Here is a 16,474-nt window from a genome sequence, read left to right as displayed (position 1 = left end):
GGGCTGTCCACAGTGTAGAAAAAGTCTTCGAATGTAAGCAGTGTGGGAAGACCTTCAAACGGTCCAGCACGCTGTCGACCCATCTACTCATACATTCCGACACCAGGCCCTACCCGTGCCAGTACTGTGGCAAGCGGTTTCACCAAAAATCTGACATGAAAAAACACACCTACATTCATACTGGTAAGTCACTTGGTTTTACTGTAACGGTATATATTATACAGCGACATAAAAATAGTGTAAAAAGACAGCAGTCGATGTATAGGTTTATTAATATCTATAGCATGGCACCTTTATGTGTATCATAGCCATATTATTAGCCATTCCTTAAAATGGACACACACACAGCTCTATCTAGTTTTGACCAATAAGAATGTGATGAATTCTTTAAAAACTCCAAGCACCATAACTATGTTAAGATGATGGGATTAAACTAAACGAAGGTAATAATTTAAGTTCCCATTTAAAGTACAGGCGTATTTCAAACCGGCAACTCTGTCACAACATCTTAGCGCCCCTCGCCACATAATTAATGTACATTAACACCTAAGATGAGCTAGGGCGTTTTATAATAATCGCGAAGGAGTGAACGGGAGGAGTTTGCGGCGCGTTAGAGGGTGATTGCGTTATTGATACATACAGAGCTTCCGCGCTTCTAACTAGTTGTTCCAAAAAAGTAGAGTAAGTTAAGTTAAATAAGTAATCTTTATTCCAATTAAGTTCAGTATCTTCCCATCATCCTAAAACTTACCTTAACCATAAACTCTAGCACTATAAGTAATAACAGTTTCAACCGTCATTTTGCACCGACTTCATAATGCGCCACCAATCAGAATATATGCCATTATGTCTCTTGTGCCTGTAATTCGCCGTCTTACTCATCAAACGACCAAACGACAAGACAGGAACACAGCAATACAAAGTATTCCGGTTCGGCAAAAAATTGTTGCACGTCATGATTTATCTCATTTAGCTTAGGTATCAGATGTCTCAATTTTAACCTCATCTCGACCTTATAAACCTCCATCTTCTTAAGGGGACTACATGAGCTAAATGCAAGTTTTATAATGCAAAAAAGTATATGATCCAATGCAGTAAACCAAATGAAAAAAAGATATGATAATCTTCAGGATACATGCTAAGTATTTGTTATTTTGAAAACATGATGTAATTAATTTGGTACGATAGAAAAAAATCACAAAGTTACCTCTAAAAAGATCTTTTAATCAATAATAACTATACTTATATACGTTCCATAATTCTGTTTTTTTGTCAGATTATTCTACAAGCAATATACTAATTAACCTGGGTGTCACTTTTTTAGTAAAATCAATAGATTTTTTTTAAATCCGATATTCTTATTTTCGAACAAAATACGTACGCATGTGTGCGTAAACGCCGTGTACAGACAATGCCGGCCGAGGCCTGATGCTATACAGACGTGTCGATCTTTTCGCCGCATCATTCATTACGTTACGAGATATTTTTTTGTAATTTTAATTGTAAATTCATTGTTTCATGTTTTCTTATAATAAATTTTATTCTTTCTTGTAAATAAATATATTAAGTTAAAATAGTGTAGTAGTAATTAGGCATTTGTTTTTTTATTATATTATTTGTTATAAATTTTAATTGTGTAAATATGGGAAATAAAGTGAAACGCGTGAGGAAAACTAAAAAACGTTTATATAAATCAAGCGCCGAACATACATATGAACGATATTAAAAGGTAAGAGTATTTAATTAGTAAACATATTTTTTTTATAAACTATGAATATTGAAAACATCTATTAGAAAAATGTGCAATCAGTTCGCATATAATCAGATTTTTCGAGCCATTCTTAATAATTATGATAGAGTATTTGGTCAAAGGAAGGAAAACATCAATTGACTTTCATGGGGATCAAGTGACTACCTTCGATCCCCATGAACTCGAAGCATTTTTTTTTCTTTATAACTACTATGACATATTAAGATACATATTTTTTAAATACATAATTTTATAATTAATAAAAATGTAATTACTAACATATATTTATTTTTTACAGAATAAAGAAAATCGAAAACAATAACACGGAAGCTATTTATATTGCGTAAGAGTTTAATTTTATCGATTGTTTATAATACGAATTAAAGTTATGTATGAACTAATTTTAATAATAATAAAAAAAAGTAAAGTCGTAACAAAAAAAATGTAATTGTTGTGAACCAGAGAACTAGAATATTTAGAAGTGTCATTTGTACGTAATTCATAAATTTAAATTTTTTTGTAACGTCCGCCATATTGGATTGAATATAGCAGCAATTCGTGAATCGTGCATTGTCATCGAGATTAAATATGTGTGCCAACTTTCAGCTGAAAGTGGGTGTAATATTTATTCCAAGATTCCAGGACATATGTAATAACATTAATACATACAAGTGAAAATAAATAAAAAAAATTAAAAAAAAAATTAATACTAAATGTTTTTTTTTTTGTACTAAATATAAATAAAAATATTTTAAGTTTAATTAAATCAGTTTTATTTTTTAATCATTTTCGAATAACAGTCAAAAGCAATACAAATAATTCTAATATTCTATCTATTTTTATGAGATTTATGATTAAACCTATTATGATTAACCTTTCATTCATCAATGATTCAACCAAATCGAATTGACAACATTTTTTTCTAGTAAATATTTAGATTTTTTTTTTTTAAATTGAATATATATTTTTTCTTTATGAACCAATATTAATAAAACGAACAAATACTACGCTATATGTTACCCCACGGTCACTACACTACAGATTTCGAACACTTACGATTTTATTATATAAATAGATCATTAAACTTTTATAAAATGTTAAAAATTGGTATGTTTCAATATTTAGTATAAGAACTAATTGTGGTATAATAATATAAATAATAGAAAAAAAAGGTTAAAACTAACTGTCTATTTTATTGTGTACAAAATATAAATAAAAATATTGTAAGTTTAATTGAATCAGTTTTATTTTATAATCATTTGTTAACTAACATCGAAAGAAATAAAAATAATTCTGTTGTCCTATCTATTTTTTATGAGATTTATGATTGATCTTACGTCGCTCGGTTTGGCGCCATCTATTAGAATATTTGGGCGTAATCTCGTTACCTCGCTTAACCCTTAGTACACGGGCTTGCCGTTTTTGTCGATTTTGTAAGTGTGTGCGTGCGATTCTCAAGGGCACTTAGCTCTTGTAGTCCTCTTAATATGGATACAGTAAAGAATGTTTATTTGTATTTAATATTTAATTAAACACTTAATTTATAATTGTATTGCGTCTCTTAAGTTTACGTCGTTACGTCTTTAGTCTCACAGTTTAGTCAACCATAACTTTTTTTTTTAAAACGTGTGGATTTTCTTTTAGCTTCATTATATTGTCCCAGCGCTATGACCATGTGTCCTTCTAAAACCCTTCATGAATACATGATGTTGTGGTATATAGTCCGTTGTTTCGTTAACACTTAAGCCGAGGGATAAGATTCTGGAACGCTCCGATGACTACTTAACCCTAAACAGCTCATGTGATTCTTATCACGATGTGTATGAGAAATCTTTCCATCTTAACTTATTCAGATTACATTACATAATAAAACTATTTACATAATAATTATTTTCATGAAAGTCTTATTCCATAGAGTAAAAACGGAATTGCGATTGAACGGGAAAATGATGCTAGCTCTTTGCCACCATTCCACGCGGTCATGATTTATAGATTAACTAATTTAACTAAATTAACTTATTTTTATTATAGTAGTTGTATGTTTTAAGTCAATATATTTAAATATATACCTATAGGTAATGTGTGTGAGAAAGGTAATATGTATAACACGAAAGAGACTGAACCTTTGCTTAAAAAAATTCCATCCATATCATCCATCCATCCATCCATATAAAAAAATCCATCCATCCATCATAAGAAGCGTGAGTTTCAACAATTTTTGTTTTTACTAAGAAGTCTAATTATGACGTTTGAAAGCAGATGCGTATTTGAAAATAACTTCGAAACCATTTTTATAAATATCATCAGAATACTTTGCTTGTGTGTTAGAGGCTTTATATATTAAATCATCTTTAATTATTCTGTATATAAAATTATACAATTTGTTTGCAAGTTATTTTAATAATCATCAATAATTAATATTATTTGATCTTTACTTTAGTTTAAATCGTCAATACATAATGACATCGTGAACTATTTTTAATTGTAACTTTATACCTCATTTTTTCTTTCATGAATTACTCACAGAACAAAACATAATCCCTAATATAATGTTTTGTACATAATATTTTTTAAGAAGTCTAAAACCGTTAAGTAACAGATGTTAAGTTATTTCATATTTTTTGATTATTTATTATAAGTTTTAAAAATTAAAAATGACCATGTTCAATGTATTTAAGGGAAACCAAATTTTATTTCTAATTTTAAGATTAAATATATAGCATAGTGTGCTCTACTACATGGCTCACAAGTATAAATATATAATCGTAAGAATATCGTCTTTAATATTAAAAAAAACGATTACTAAACTCGAGTTAAAACTATTCGTAATAAACCTAAGAACTGTCATAGATTTATATCGCAGGAATTTCTTTTATGTAACGTAAACACAGTACTCCAGATCCGAGAGGTTCCGACATACCTATCAAAATACCTACTCGGCTCCCCAGTTCATTTAAGATGGGGTGGGGGGTTATCGTCCGTGATTCAGGCGTAGATTCGCTTTTCATTGCTTTACAGTGGGTGGGAGGGAGATGAAAATAGTTTAGATAGCGCGCGTGACCGAGACAAAAGATTTAAGGTTAGGTTAGTTATTGTGGCACATGTTACGGTAGATGTACAATTTGCAGATATATTATGGGATGAATAAATTTTATCTCCTTGTAAACCTTATGTTGTAATTTTAAGATTTATACTTATTTCGAGTGAAGTTGATACCTATCTTAGTAACCAAAATCCTTTTACGATTAAAATATTTAAAGATTTCCATATAATTTAGAAAAGAGAATAGATTATCTAAATTCGGTCATTTATTGTATAACATTTGATTGGAATGTTCTAGAAATTCCCGTTTGTAAAATATATTTTTATATACAATCTGACCTCAATATTATTTGACCTAATATACTAATTAAATAGAAGGAAAAGGTTTTTTCAACGTCAGACCAAACCATGTGACGTAAAACAAAACTAATTAGGGAATATAAAAATTATAATAACGAAATTAAAAAAATAATATAATTAATTTGAATTAACTAGTAACGTTCGATTTTTTTCCTGTATTAATGGCTGTAAGATAGTGATCATAGTTTGTATTATTACATATACGGTATTTCTTATCACATCAACGGTTCAGTTAAATAAAAGAAAACGTTGATATGCTTTGGTATTTTAAAACACAATATGTAAAACTCTAACATACATACAGAATGAAACCCATTCGCTATAGGCATTTAATCAAGTATACAATTAAACCAACCCATTAGTAACCACACCCGATCATTCCCGCCCCATCCACGTGTAAAATATTAACAATATCAAGTTAGCAAATAGTTGCGCCAACAGCATTTTAATCAGCGTCCCAACTTCTTGATTAATGTTCCACCATACAATTTATCGTCGAAATTTTATTTATAATTGCGCCAGCTAAATTAAATGGGGAGCGATTAGTCAATGTCAAGACGTAGGACCGCGACCCGCGATTTGTCACCTCCCCGAACCGGTTTAATTCGACGCTAATTGAGCTTCGAAGTTTGTTACCTCTGAACTTCTCTACCTGTTACTACGGTAATTATCTCCCCAGTAGTTGTGAGTAGTTAATGAATCGTTCATTGTGTTCAATTTAACACTCAGGGTCTCATTTTTGATTACAATTATAAAAAACGTTTAAAAGTAGATCTTTTGAATAATTTAAGGCATAAAATAGGACCCTGTGATACCCCATCAATTATAAAAGAGTGAAGCGTATGAAAATTAAAAACGGAAACGTTTAAAGGGAAATGAAAAAATAGACAGCGAAACAAATGAGTGAAATCATCTAAATGTGCCTTAGTAAGCTTCATGAATGTTTGATTTTCAGAATGCGCCGGTAAGGCATTTTTTAAACGCTCTTCCTTCTCTTAATTAGTCAGGGAATAAACAAGAGGCGCATTAGCTCTCGCAATAATTACACAACGGCTGAACTTTCCTCTCTGCTTTTTTGTTTGTTATTTTTTTTTTTCATTATTTCCTGGTCGTGGTTTGTTTTGCGGTGAAGAATTCAGAAGCATTTACGAAATTGGTTTGCAATGTTATGCAATTAAGGGATAACGTTTATAGCGCTTGAGTTAATTGCTACTGTATCGTTTCTAGTCGAAATATTTAGTTTAAAATGTATGAGAAATATAATATAATAAAAATTCGATCCATTACTTTTAGCTATGTACGTAGATAATATATTTTTTATCAAATCCGAAATACGTGGCGATTATATTAAAAAGGCATTGAGATGAAAATTAAAAGTATAAAACACTTAAAAGATGCAATTTCTGCGCCAAATGTTTTCTACTCGACGTTCAACTCTCTGATTACTTTTGAAAGGCTCCCGCCATTAAAAATAGCAAAAAGACATTTGAAGACTTCTTTAAACGAATTCTAATTGCGTAATTGAATTCATAAGGCGCAATACTTGGTAGAAACGATTATTATATGCAAATAGGTTTAAATCCAAGATTTTATATTCCAATAAACGTTTAAACGTAAAACTTTTATTTAGTATAAATACTCTCTCTATATAGAATAACCATAAATATATACTTTTTCGTGAGCTGATATTTCCATTTATATAACAGATTACATTATATAAGGCGAGTTTATATATTAAAACTTTTCTAGACATAAACAGTTACGTTCTTCCAAAAATAGAACTAATCCTGCCAAACAGAAAAAAAACTAAAACTAACTGTCCAATCTCTCAAACCAATTCGTACAAGATTCAAGTCTTAGAGCATTCCGTCCACACTACCTACGGGGTGGAAATCTAAGCGGTCCATAAGGAAGGGAGTGAGGGAGGCCTCGGGGGGACTGAATCAAGGAGTGCTACGTGCCTTGAGTTTAATTAAGGACTCTGGAGGGTCGTCAGATACTTCGATTTTAGTGGCGTTTTCTTTCCATTCCTTAAACACACTTTCATAGTAAATGACGTTTCAATGGAACATTTGGTTTTTTTTTTCAATGAAGAATTGTAATGAGTATGTTGGTAATTTTCTCAAATTCTGCTTAAATTTTTCAGGCACAAATTTTATTTCGGAAAATCATTAACAATTCATCCATGTTTTAAGAGAAAAATCTTCAAGATCATATTAAGCCTAGCACGTATACTTGTGTGACCTAAAATTAACTTTTAGTAATGTAATATGAAATATTACCGACAATTTGAACAGAAAAATATACGAGGGAACATATCAACAGATTTATATTTTTTCCGCGACACAAGTAACTCGATCCGAGCCGCTGGGGATGATAGCTGAAATCAGTTATAAGATTTTTTATATATTTCTCACGCGAAAAACTGACATTTGAATTTGTATGCCGGCCGCTTCACTCCCACACAATATTAGATGCTCCCGAGAGAGAGGGGTAATTAAATTAATGTCCTCAGCCCTCTTTTGCCCCGTTTCGTTTCCAGTAATCCGACACCTGCATTGTTTTCACTTGGATACTGCTGGCGACGTATTACTCTTTGCATTTTCAGAAGGAAATCCATTTGATCTTTTGTTGTGAGATTACTTTGCTGGATTATACTTAAGCAGGGTTTTCTGTGTTATCTTTTTTATAACATATATATGTTTATTTTATCTGTGATAAGCGCTTTGAAATACATTACATTTTGATAAGTTTGTTTATGTAGAAATAAATTTTGTTATTAATTTAACTACTAGCAGATCGAATGCGATACTGCGTTTAAAAGCTAAGCAAATATGCAGCGTCAGATAGAAGCAGTTATTTTTTTACTGAGTTGCAATTCAGAGTACCAGCTCAATCATAATTGAACTCACTCGATTTTAACCCATGGACGCCCATTCTTTGTAACATCTATAAAAAGTTACCCCAAGTTTTGGTAGCAACCCATGTGCAACCCGAGAGCGCGGACACACGCCACCTAATTCAATAAACACATTATCGCGATTAGCTAGTGAGAACCCCGCTGCGTCACAATGACCCCAGTGAGCATAGCATGGGTCTGAACGACCGGCAGAAGTACTCCCGAAGGAACAGATTTCGACGGATGATTTGCTAATATTAATCATGAGGTCTTATTTAAATTGACCCGCCGAGTTTAGGGTTAACTTTTCTTCTGTAAGTTGAACGAAACATTTTGTTTTATTTCTACGAGTTTATATAATGACGAAGATCGCTTGTTTGAATCTAGACGATCGCTCCTGAAGTGTCATTTTTTAATATTCTTTTTTTTTGCTATAAATCACGTAATGGTAGTAATTAAAGACGAATAAAACAAAGTTATCTTCCTATGTTTTACCATCTGAACCGAGTTGGTATCGTGGGCATTGTGGTAAAAGCTCTAAAGGCATATCAATAGTACGTTCAGTACCATTTACAGAACTTTTAATAAGATAAATGTGCATGTAATTCTTCAAGCATTGGGACACATTTTATCACATACACTTTTCTGTCGATACAATGATCACGTTTTTATAGCCTGGGTGGGCAAATTAGCCACCTGAAGTTAATTGAACTCCAATGCCTGTAGTAAGAAATTTTGACCATTCCTCCACGCCAATGCGCCACCAACCTTGCGAACTGAAATATTATGTCTCTTACGCCTTTAGTTGCACTGTCCAAACAAATATATATTATCAATTGTAGGATAAAATTAGCTTGTTTAATAACCTTAAAAAATCAAGAATAATTATTATTATGTTAACATATTTTGTTATATTTTTTATGATTTTGTTACTTAGTATTAATTTGATAAATATTTTCACAGCTATAAATTGAAAAACAATGTTTTCTTAATACATTTTTCTATCTTTATATTATATATGTACGTAAAATTATATTATCTTTTATACTTAATACGGTTTTAAGTTACAAAAAAAGGAAGTCACTTAAAATATCATTAGGTAATGATTTTTGATGCAACTTCACGAAATATTTTAATCCTAAGGGGATTATATAGGGGATAGAACAAACCTTATTGCATTGTATTACGTATCAAAATAATATTTCTCAAATAGGGGTAGTTTTTGATGGCTGAAGTGGATATAGAATCGGTCTGAACCAAAACGCCGTGTGCGCGACGCGTGCCGTACATCAGACCAGTGTGATTATTTAAACAATTTGATTTTAAATCCGATCTGGCGTTTTATCTAAATGAATCCGGGTTACGCCATCTGCTAGATATGAAAGTCCGGACTCATAATTCATTTATTTTTTCAATATTCATTTTCAAATAAATAAGGTACTGAAGTACTAGAATATATGTAAATTTATATATTTTTTATTATAGTTAATATATGTTACGTTGGTAATGGTATTTATCGAGAACTATTCGAGACATATCGGGAAAAAAAATTGCGTCGCTCTGTAACGATGGGAGCCCTATTCTGTATGAAACACATCTTACTTATCGATAAACAGCCCTGGTGATATCGATACATTTAATAATAATAAAAATACATACATCACCATGCATAAAGCTGCAATCCTAAATACATGCTGTATTGTACGTCGTCTTCATCAGGATGAAAACATCAAATCTCTTTACTAATTAAGTACATAAATAAGACCATACACATGTACATGTTACGGGCACGTAAATGATTTTAAAAACTATCAGCACTCGTACTGAATAAATTACTTGTAGAAATAATAATAATAATAACACTTATTACTTTCAATTACTACTATTAAATAAAATATATTTAAAATGATATTAAGTTTGTCATACGATACTTTTTTCGATGTATTCAATATCCGTTTCCGTTTTGTGTAGTCTGATTTATTTGACTGTGTAGTTAACTCGCATTGACAAAATAAAGGATACCTTTTTTTACTTACGGTAACAATGTTTACGAGTTAAACTTACGTATGGGCCACCTGATGGTAAGTGGTCACCACCGCTCATAGACAAAGGTGCTGTAAGATTACTTTCATCACCTATGCGCCACCAACCTTGGGAACTAAGATGTTATGTCCCTTGTGCACTGGCTCAGTCACCCTTCGAACCGGAACACAGCAATACAGAGTACTGTTATTTGGCGGTAGAATATCTGATGAGTGGTAGTAAAATATAACTAGATATTTTTGATATGATATTATTCGCGAAATATAAACGAAACAATTTAATTTAGCTGCACCGTATTATACCGTGTGAATTATAATTAACGTAATTCCAGCGTTTGGCGCGGTCTTGGCGCGCACGCGACGGACGCGTGCCACTTTAGTTTTTTCACCCAATTATTAGATTAACTATTGACAATTAGATTTTAATTCTAGCTACTTTGAAATGAAGATAATTGCAATCGGAATAATAAAAAGCTTCTATCATATTGTTAGTATGGAATAATCCATGGTGTATATGTACCTATTCGTCTGCCGGCTCTTCTTTGAATATCAATGAGCAAGTGTAACACTTTTATATTGAATACAGATTTTTGACATTAAATTTAAAAATATATATGTGTCTACAGTCAAAAGAGCTAACTATCAATGCAAACTAGAAATGACCTTTTTATATTATACGATGCATTATTATTGGAAATAATTTGAAAATACCAAAACTAGCTTTCAAAGAACTATGTTTTTTTTTTAAGGTACGTATATAAATTCATTTATTTTACACATACAGCCCTAGGTTTATGAACTTTATAAGGATGACATCAAGGGTGTAAATAATTCTTTTATTTGCTGACGTTATACTTACGTAAAATAATTTAAAACAAATCGTATAAACCTATAAAATATTTATTAAGTAAGAAATTGATTTTTATTCAGAATTTATTTATTTGATTGTATATACTTGACCATAGAGAATAGAGAGTAACTAAGTACTGAGTTTCTGAGTCAGTAGAATTCATCAACTGGACTTTTACCTTTTTAAGCGTTCAATTTAATCCTGTAACTTAACATAAAAATCCTGAAAACAGACTCCTTATAAAAGCTAACTTGAATAACGAATAATTTCATTTACATATTATAATATTTGGTTTATTGTATATTTTCTAACTGCTTTTTATATAAGTACCTAATACTAATACAATACGATTGTACATACGTTAGAACTAATCGATTAACCGACACAATACAGAAATACGTAACATATTTTCAAAACAAATAAATTCCATAATTGTATTACCGTGTTTTGATTGGCCGAAGCGACTGCGCGCGAGTGTTATGATTCGTTCGCACCACAATGGCGGCAGTTGTCAAGTGTTTTCTCAAACCGGCAAGCCAATGTTCATTACAGGTATTGACCTTTATTGTTAACGTGTTAAGGTTCGATTTAGCTGGTAGCTAATGTAGCAGGTCAGATGTGAAAGTGCAGTTAAGTGCAATAATAACATCGCCAAATGTCCGTGCTGGATATAAAATCGTATTAGATTTGAGTGGCCACTTCTTGCGTTCCTGTTATTTTTATATCAGTTGTAACTATTCTTAACATTAGTGTTCTTTACTCTTTTACTGACGAAAGGAAAGGTTCTCATTTTCGTCTAGATATTTGTATTTTTGCATTTGGACTTTTTTTGTGACCAGCACAAAGGTTACGCTTACTAGATACGCTTTGATAGAATTAGCTCTAAATTCTGTTGCCAAACACTCATTCAGAGGAATGTTATATACAAAAACTAAAATACGTTTTGTTTTAATATCACGGATCGAATGTCTATTATATTCATACTGAGTGGCATCCCCTCGTCATCCATATTTGATTTACAACCAATAATGTTATCGGATAAATCCCTTAATGGTGTTACTATTGCAATGTGATGTGATTGTCCTCACTAATTCTGGTCATGGCTGCCCGTTTTAACGGAGACTGAGAGACTTCAAGCACAGGCTGCGGTTTTACACGCTTTCTAAAATCATATGCGTTGATAACTCTCAAATGATTTAACTGGTCGACAGAAACTCAATAACTTTACATTGACCGAACGTCATTTTTTTTTGTTCGTTGGGAGCATTCATCTACATCGAAGTGTAGTTGCCTACATCATACTTGAATTTGTTATTAATTTAAATCACTTTTCTTAAAGTTAAGTTACCTTTCGACTCTTCGAGTCTTAATTATTCGAAAGTGGAGTTAATATCTTTGTTTAAATTGCAGAGAAACGACTAGTTGAATATTATCTGTACTAATATTATAAATGCGAAAGTAACTTTGTCTGTCTGTTACGATTTTACAGCTAAACCGCTTTAACTCCTAGAAGGCTACTTTTTTCACCCTTTAGTAATGTTGGGAATTGGGGGGGGATGGTAATTTTGTTGTAATATGGGAATGAAATTTATACACAATTTTATCAAGCATTTTCAACACAAGCTGACCATATACTGAAATATATTGTTTTCATTTGTTATAAAGTAATTAAAATCAACACGAGATATAAAATGTTTACTGGACAGAACCAGATACGCCAGCTTGTCTAATTCATAACCAGTCACATCCCTATTATTGGAATTATCTATAATCCGACTAAATGATAACCCAACCCTTTAATATTGTCTCGGAGCGACTGAGTGGCAATTTATTTTGTCATCATTGTATATTGGATTCTGTAATGCCAGGATTAGTGGTGTGGGGTGTCTAATGATTATTGAATATTAAATGTGATATTAAGTGTTATTGCAATTTATCATAGACTTTTGTTAGCGTAGATTATTCTGGAAATCATCCTCATCATTGATATATCATAGTAATATGATGAACTGACGACCTGCGTGGTCGAGTAGTGTGTACACCGGTTTTCGTGGGTACGCCACTCCGAACCACTCCCGGGTTCGAATTCCGGCCGATGTAGAAAAAGTTCATTAGTTTTCTATGTTGTCTTGGGTCTGGGTGTTTGTGGTACCGTCGTTACTTCTGCTTTTCCATAACACAAATGCTTTACTTACATTGGGATCAGAGTAATGTATGTGATGTTGTAAAATATTTATTTATTAAAAAAAATAATGTCTGATTTACATATATTTATTTTCATTTTATTCAACTTTTCAGCTTGAATGATTGCTCGTGTGTAATAAAAAACTAATAACAACAAAACAACCTATATATTAAATATTAATACGATTTTCTAAAGAAATGTAAGGAAGATATGCATATTAAGTCATAGTTATCTTTATTGTAATCTGCCAATTATGCCTTTACCTTGCTGCTCGTAGCAACGATCAATTCCCATCAGCAGTACTATTCTGTAAGTCATTTCGATTTTCACTTGTAAAATATTAAATACGACATAGGATGATACACTGTTTTGTATATAACAAAAAAATTAATAGAACTTATTACTTATTAACGTGAGATAGATGCATAGTGTCGTTGCTCTACACTCGAGTGGAGTGCTCAAGCCCCACAACAGAGTTTATTGAGTGGAACGAATAAGCACTCGTCATTTGTTTTGATTGCACACTTGTCCGAGTTTTAATATTTCAATGGCTTTAGGGTGTTAGAGGTAAGTATAATTTGTCGTAGTTATAGGATTATGATGAGTACACAGCTAACGAGTTTTTTTCAAGGTCATTTTACAAAACAAACGTAAACTATACGTGTAAGTGATATTGTTTACGATCTCTACTTATATTATAAAAGCGTCTTAATAATTCAACTGATCAGCATCATATTTTGCATAAATACGTTATTAGAGGCACAGAAAAGGGTATATACCTATAGGGTGAACACGTGCCCACGTGCCTCCCTCACACGCAAGCGAAGTCGCGATCGGTGTCTGGTTTTAGATATGTTCTTGAGAGTTACAGGTCACCGGTTGATGTGATGGATAATTATATTTATGTATCTATATACATATATACTTAACATCATTATAATAAACGTCTTATTTTACGTTCAAAAGAGATAAGTACACAAACTGTTTTTGTAAAAAGAACTTAGTCGTTTAAAGAACCAGTTCATATACAAAATCGATTTTTTATGCCCTTGAGTAGCGGACTAGCAAATGGAACTCGAAGTAGTCACCAATAGGGCATAACTAACAATTCTTTACATCGCTAATGCGCCATCAACCCTGGGAACTAAGATGTAATATCCCTTGTGCTTGGAGTTACAGAGGCTCTTTCGTTCTTTAAACTAGAACAAAGCAATACTGAGGATTGCTGCTTGGCGGTAGAATTCATTATTGTGCTATCTACCCAGACAAGCTTGCACGAAGACATACGACGAAGTAAATATACCATTAATTAGCGACTATTACTTTCACAGTACATAATTTTAAATATTTTTTTGTTGTACGACTGTAATAGGTAAGCTAGATGCTGATTCATTGACATTTTTGCTATTTACACTCATGACTTGTCTCCATACTGACTAAAAGTCATAAGAAATATTCAGACAAGGCCTTCTTAGTAAAAATTATCAGAAGAATCGACTCGATTCAAAATGTTTAAATTAAAATATATAGTTCTCTAAAAACACTGGTACCTTTGAAATATTTACTAACTAACTAACTAAAGCATACTTTTGTTTATTCTTAGATATTTATATATTGATGTGTCTTGATGGCTATGTTATGATGTTCCTCACTTATAGGTAAAATTTAGTGCATAATAACTTCGAACATCAATCGTCACGTCTTCATATGGAAGATGACGCTTACATTCCAAACCCCATTGGTTGCGGAGGTGCGAAAATTAGGAGACGATATTTTAATTGTTAACTGTATATTTTAAACAATCGTCAATTAACTCTAAACTACATGTCTGGATAAACGCTTTCTCTCTCGTGTAGTAATTGGAGTTTGTTCCATGTTGCTTGCTTCGTAGTTACATAGGCATATCACAATTTCCCACGACACAAGCAGGTTGGTTTTCACAAGATGTTATGCGGTTCAGAATGTAGATATTATCGAGAAGAACTGGCAAGAAGTTCACCCTACGACTTTCTAACAATCAGTTAGGTACATAGTTTATTAGTAGGTACTTAAGAAACTCAGTGATTCTCACTTAGATCGTAGCCTGTTAAATATGTACAAATTATATCATAACTTAAACATTAAACGAGAAAATGCATGTTTTCGTCTACATAGTAACAATTTTCATTAAATGTATACAATATAAATTTATAATCCACTACGTTCCATTTCTGCAGTCAAAATAAAACAACAACATACCAAAATCTAGCTTAAACGAAATCTAAAGCGCTATCCATACTGTTTCTAAGCACAAGTCGTTAAACCCAAAACGCGTTGACAATATTCAAGTAAATGTGTGTCCCGAAAATCCCGAATTCCTAAGCGCAACGGTCACAAATACATCGCAATAAGCGGAGTGACTTGAACATTCTCGCATTGTTCGAGACAATCCCGCCGGGACAATCTGCTGCATACTTGACCGCTCGGACGTTTGCTCCTTGATTATGTGTGAAGAGGGTTTTATTTAGCACCTTTATTATTTAGGTGATAAATGTTTATGTTAGATGTCTATAATATCTAGTTAAATGTGATGATGTTCTTCATTACTGTCTGTGTTCTGTGTAATGGATTAATTTTATTATGAATTGTAGTCTTTTTAGAGAATTCAGTTTTTAATGCTCATTTCTATTTAATCTATTGAATCGGAAATACTTTGTGTTAGCTCGAAGTACAAAATATTATAATGTCCAGACATTATGTTTTTTTATGTACTGGCATTTGGATTTCGGTAATCTAATTTATTTAGTTTAAAATCCCTTCATATATTTTGTTGTTATATCTATATTTTTTCGTTTCTTAGATCTGTTTAACTGGTGAAAGAATATGTTCCTACGTACGATACCGTCCGGGCGATTTTTCGACCCCTGTCCGAGGGTTCTCGAATTAACGAATTTGTCAAGTGTCAACGTGGGGTTCTTATTAGTTTGAGGGAACTTCACGGATGATCATTTAAACGGTGATGTTCACTTGTTTCATACGTTTCATCTCCAAGCAGTAAACATTATAATTATAGTAAAGTATTATCAAAATTAAAAATATATGCAAGTATATCAAATATTCTCTGTGCGGATAAAAAATACAGAAAACATTTAAAAAAAAAATGTCGCTATAAAGTCATACAATTTGATATATGTATCTGTGACGTGGGGCTCGGTAGCCATACCGATAAATCTACCCGGTAAGTGGCAGTTATACAACACATATCTTTCACTGCACGGGGCAAATCGTAAACGTCACTTGTACACTCGACCCGAATGTTTTGTGAGTTGTGTATCTCTGGCCGGTAGGTACATATGTATAGACAATC

The 16,474-nt window shown here is 32.1% G+C and overlaps 1 protein-coding gene across 1 annotated transcript in view; it reads left to right on the top strand.

Moving 5' to 3' along the window:
* Positions 1-16,474, top strand: part of LOC125077115 (zinc finger protein Gfi-1b) — a 55,073-nt gene that overhangs the window by 29,961 nt on the left and 8,638 nt on the right. Inside the window, exon 4 of the mRNA XM_047688920.1 lies at positions 2-183. Within this exon, the coding sequence (XP_047544876.1) occupies positions 2-183 (182 nt within the window). The remainder of the gene's footprint in view (position 1; positions 184-16,474) is intronic.

This window comes from Vanessa atalanta, chromosome 3 (genome assembly GCF_905147765.1).
Source record: "Vanessa atalanta chromosome 3, ilVanAtal1.2, whole genome shotgun sequence".
Taxonomy (NCBI): Eukaryota; Metazoa; Arthropoda; class Insecta; order Lepidoptera; family Nymphalidae; genus Vanessa; species Vanessa atalanta.
This window is presented reverse-complemented; position numbering and strand designations above follow the sequence as displayed.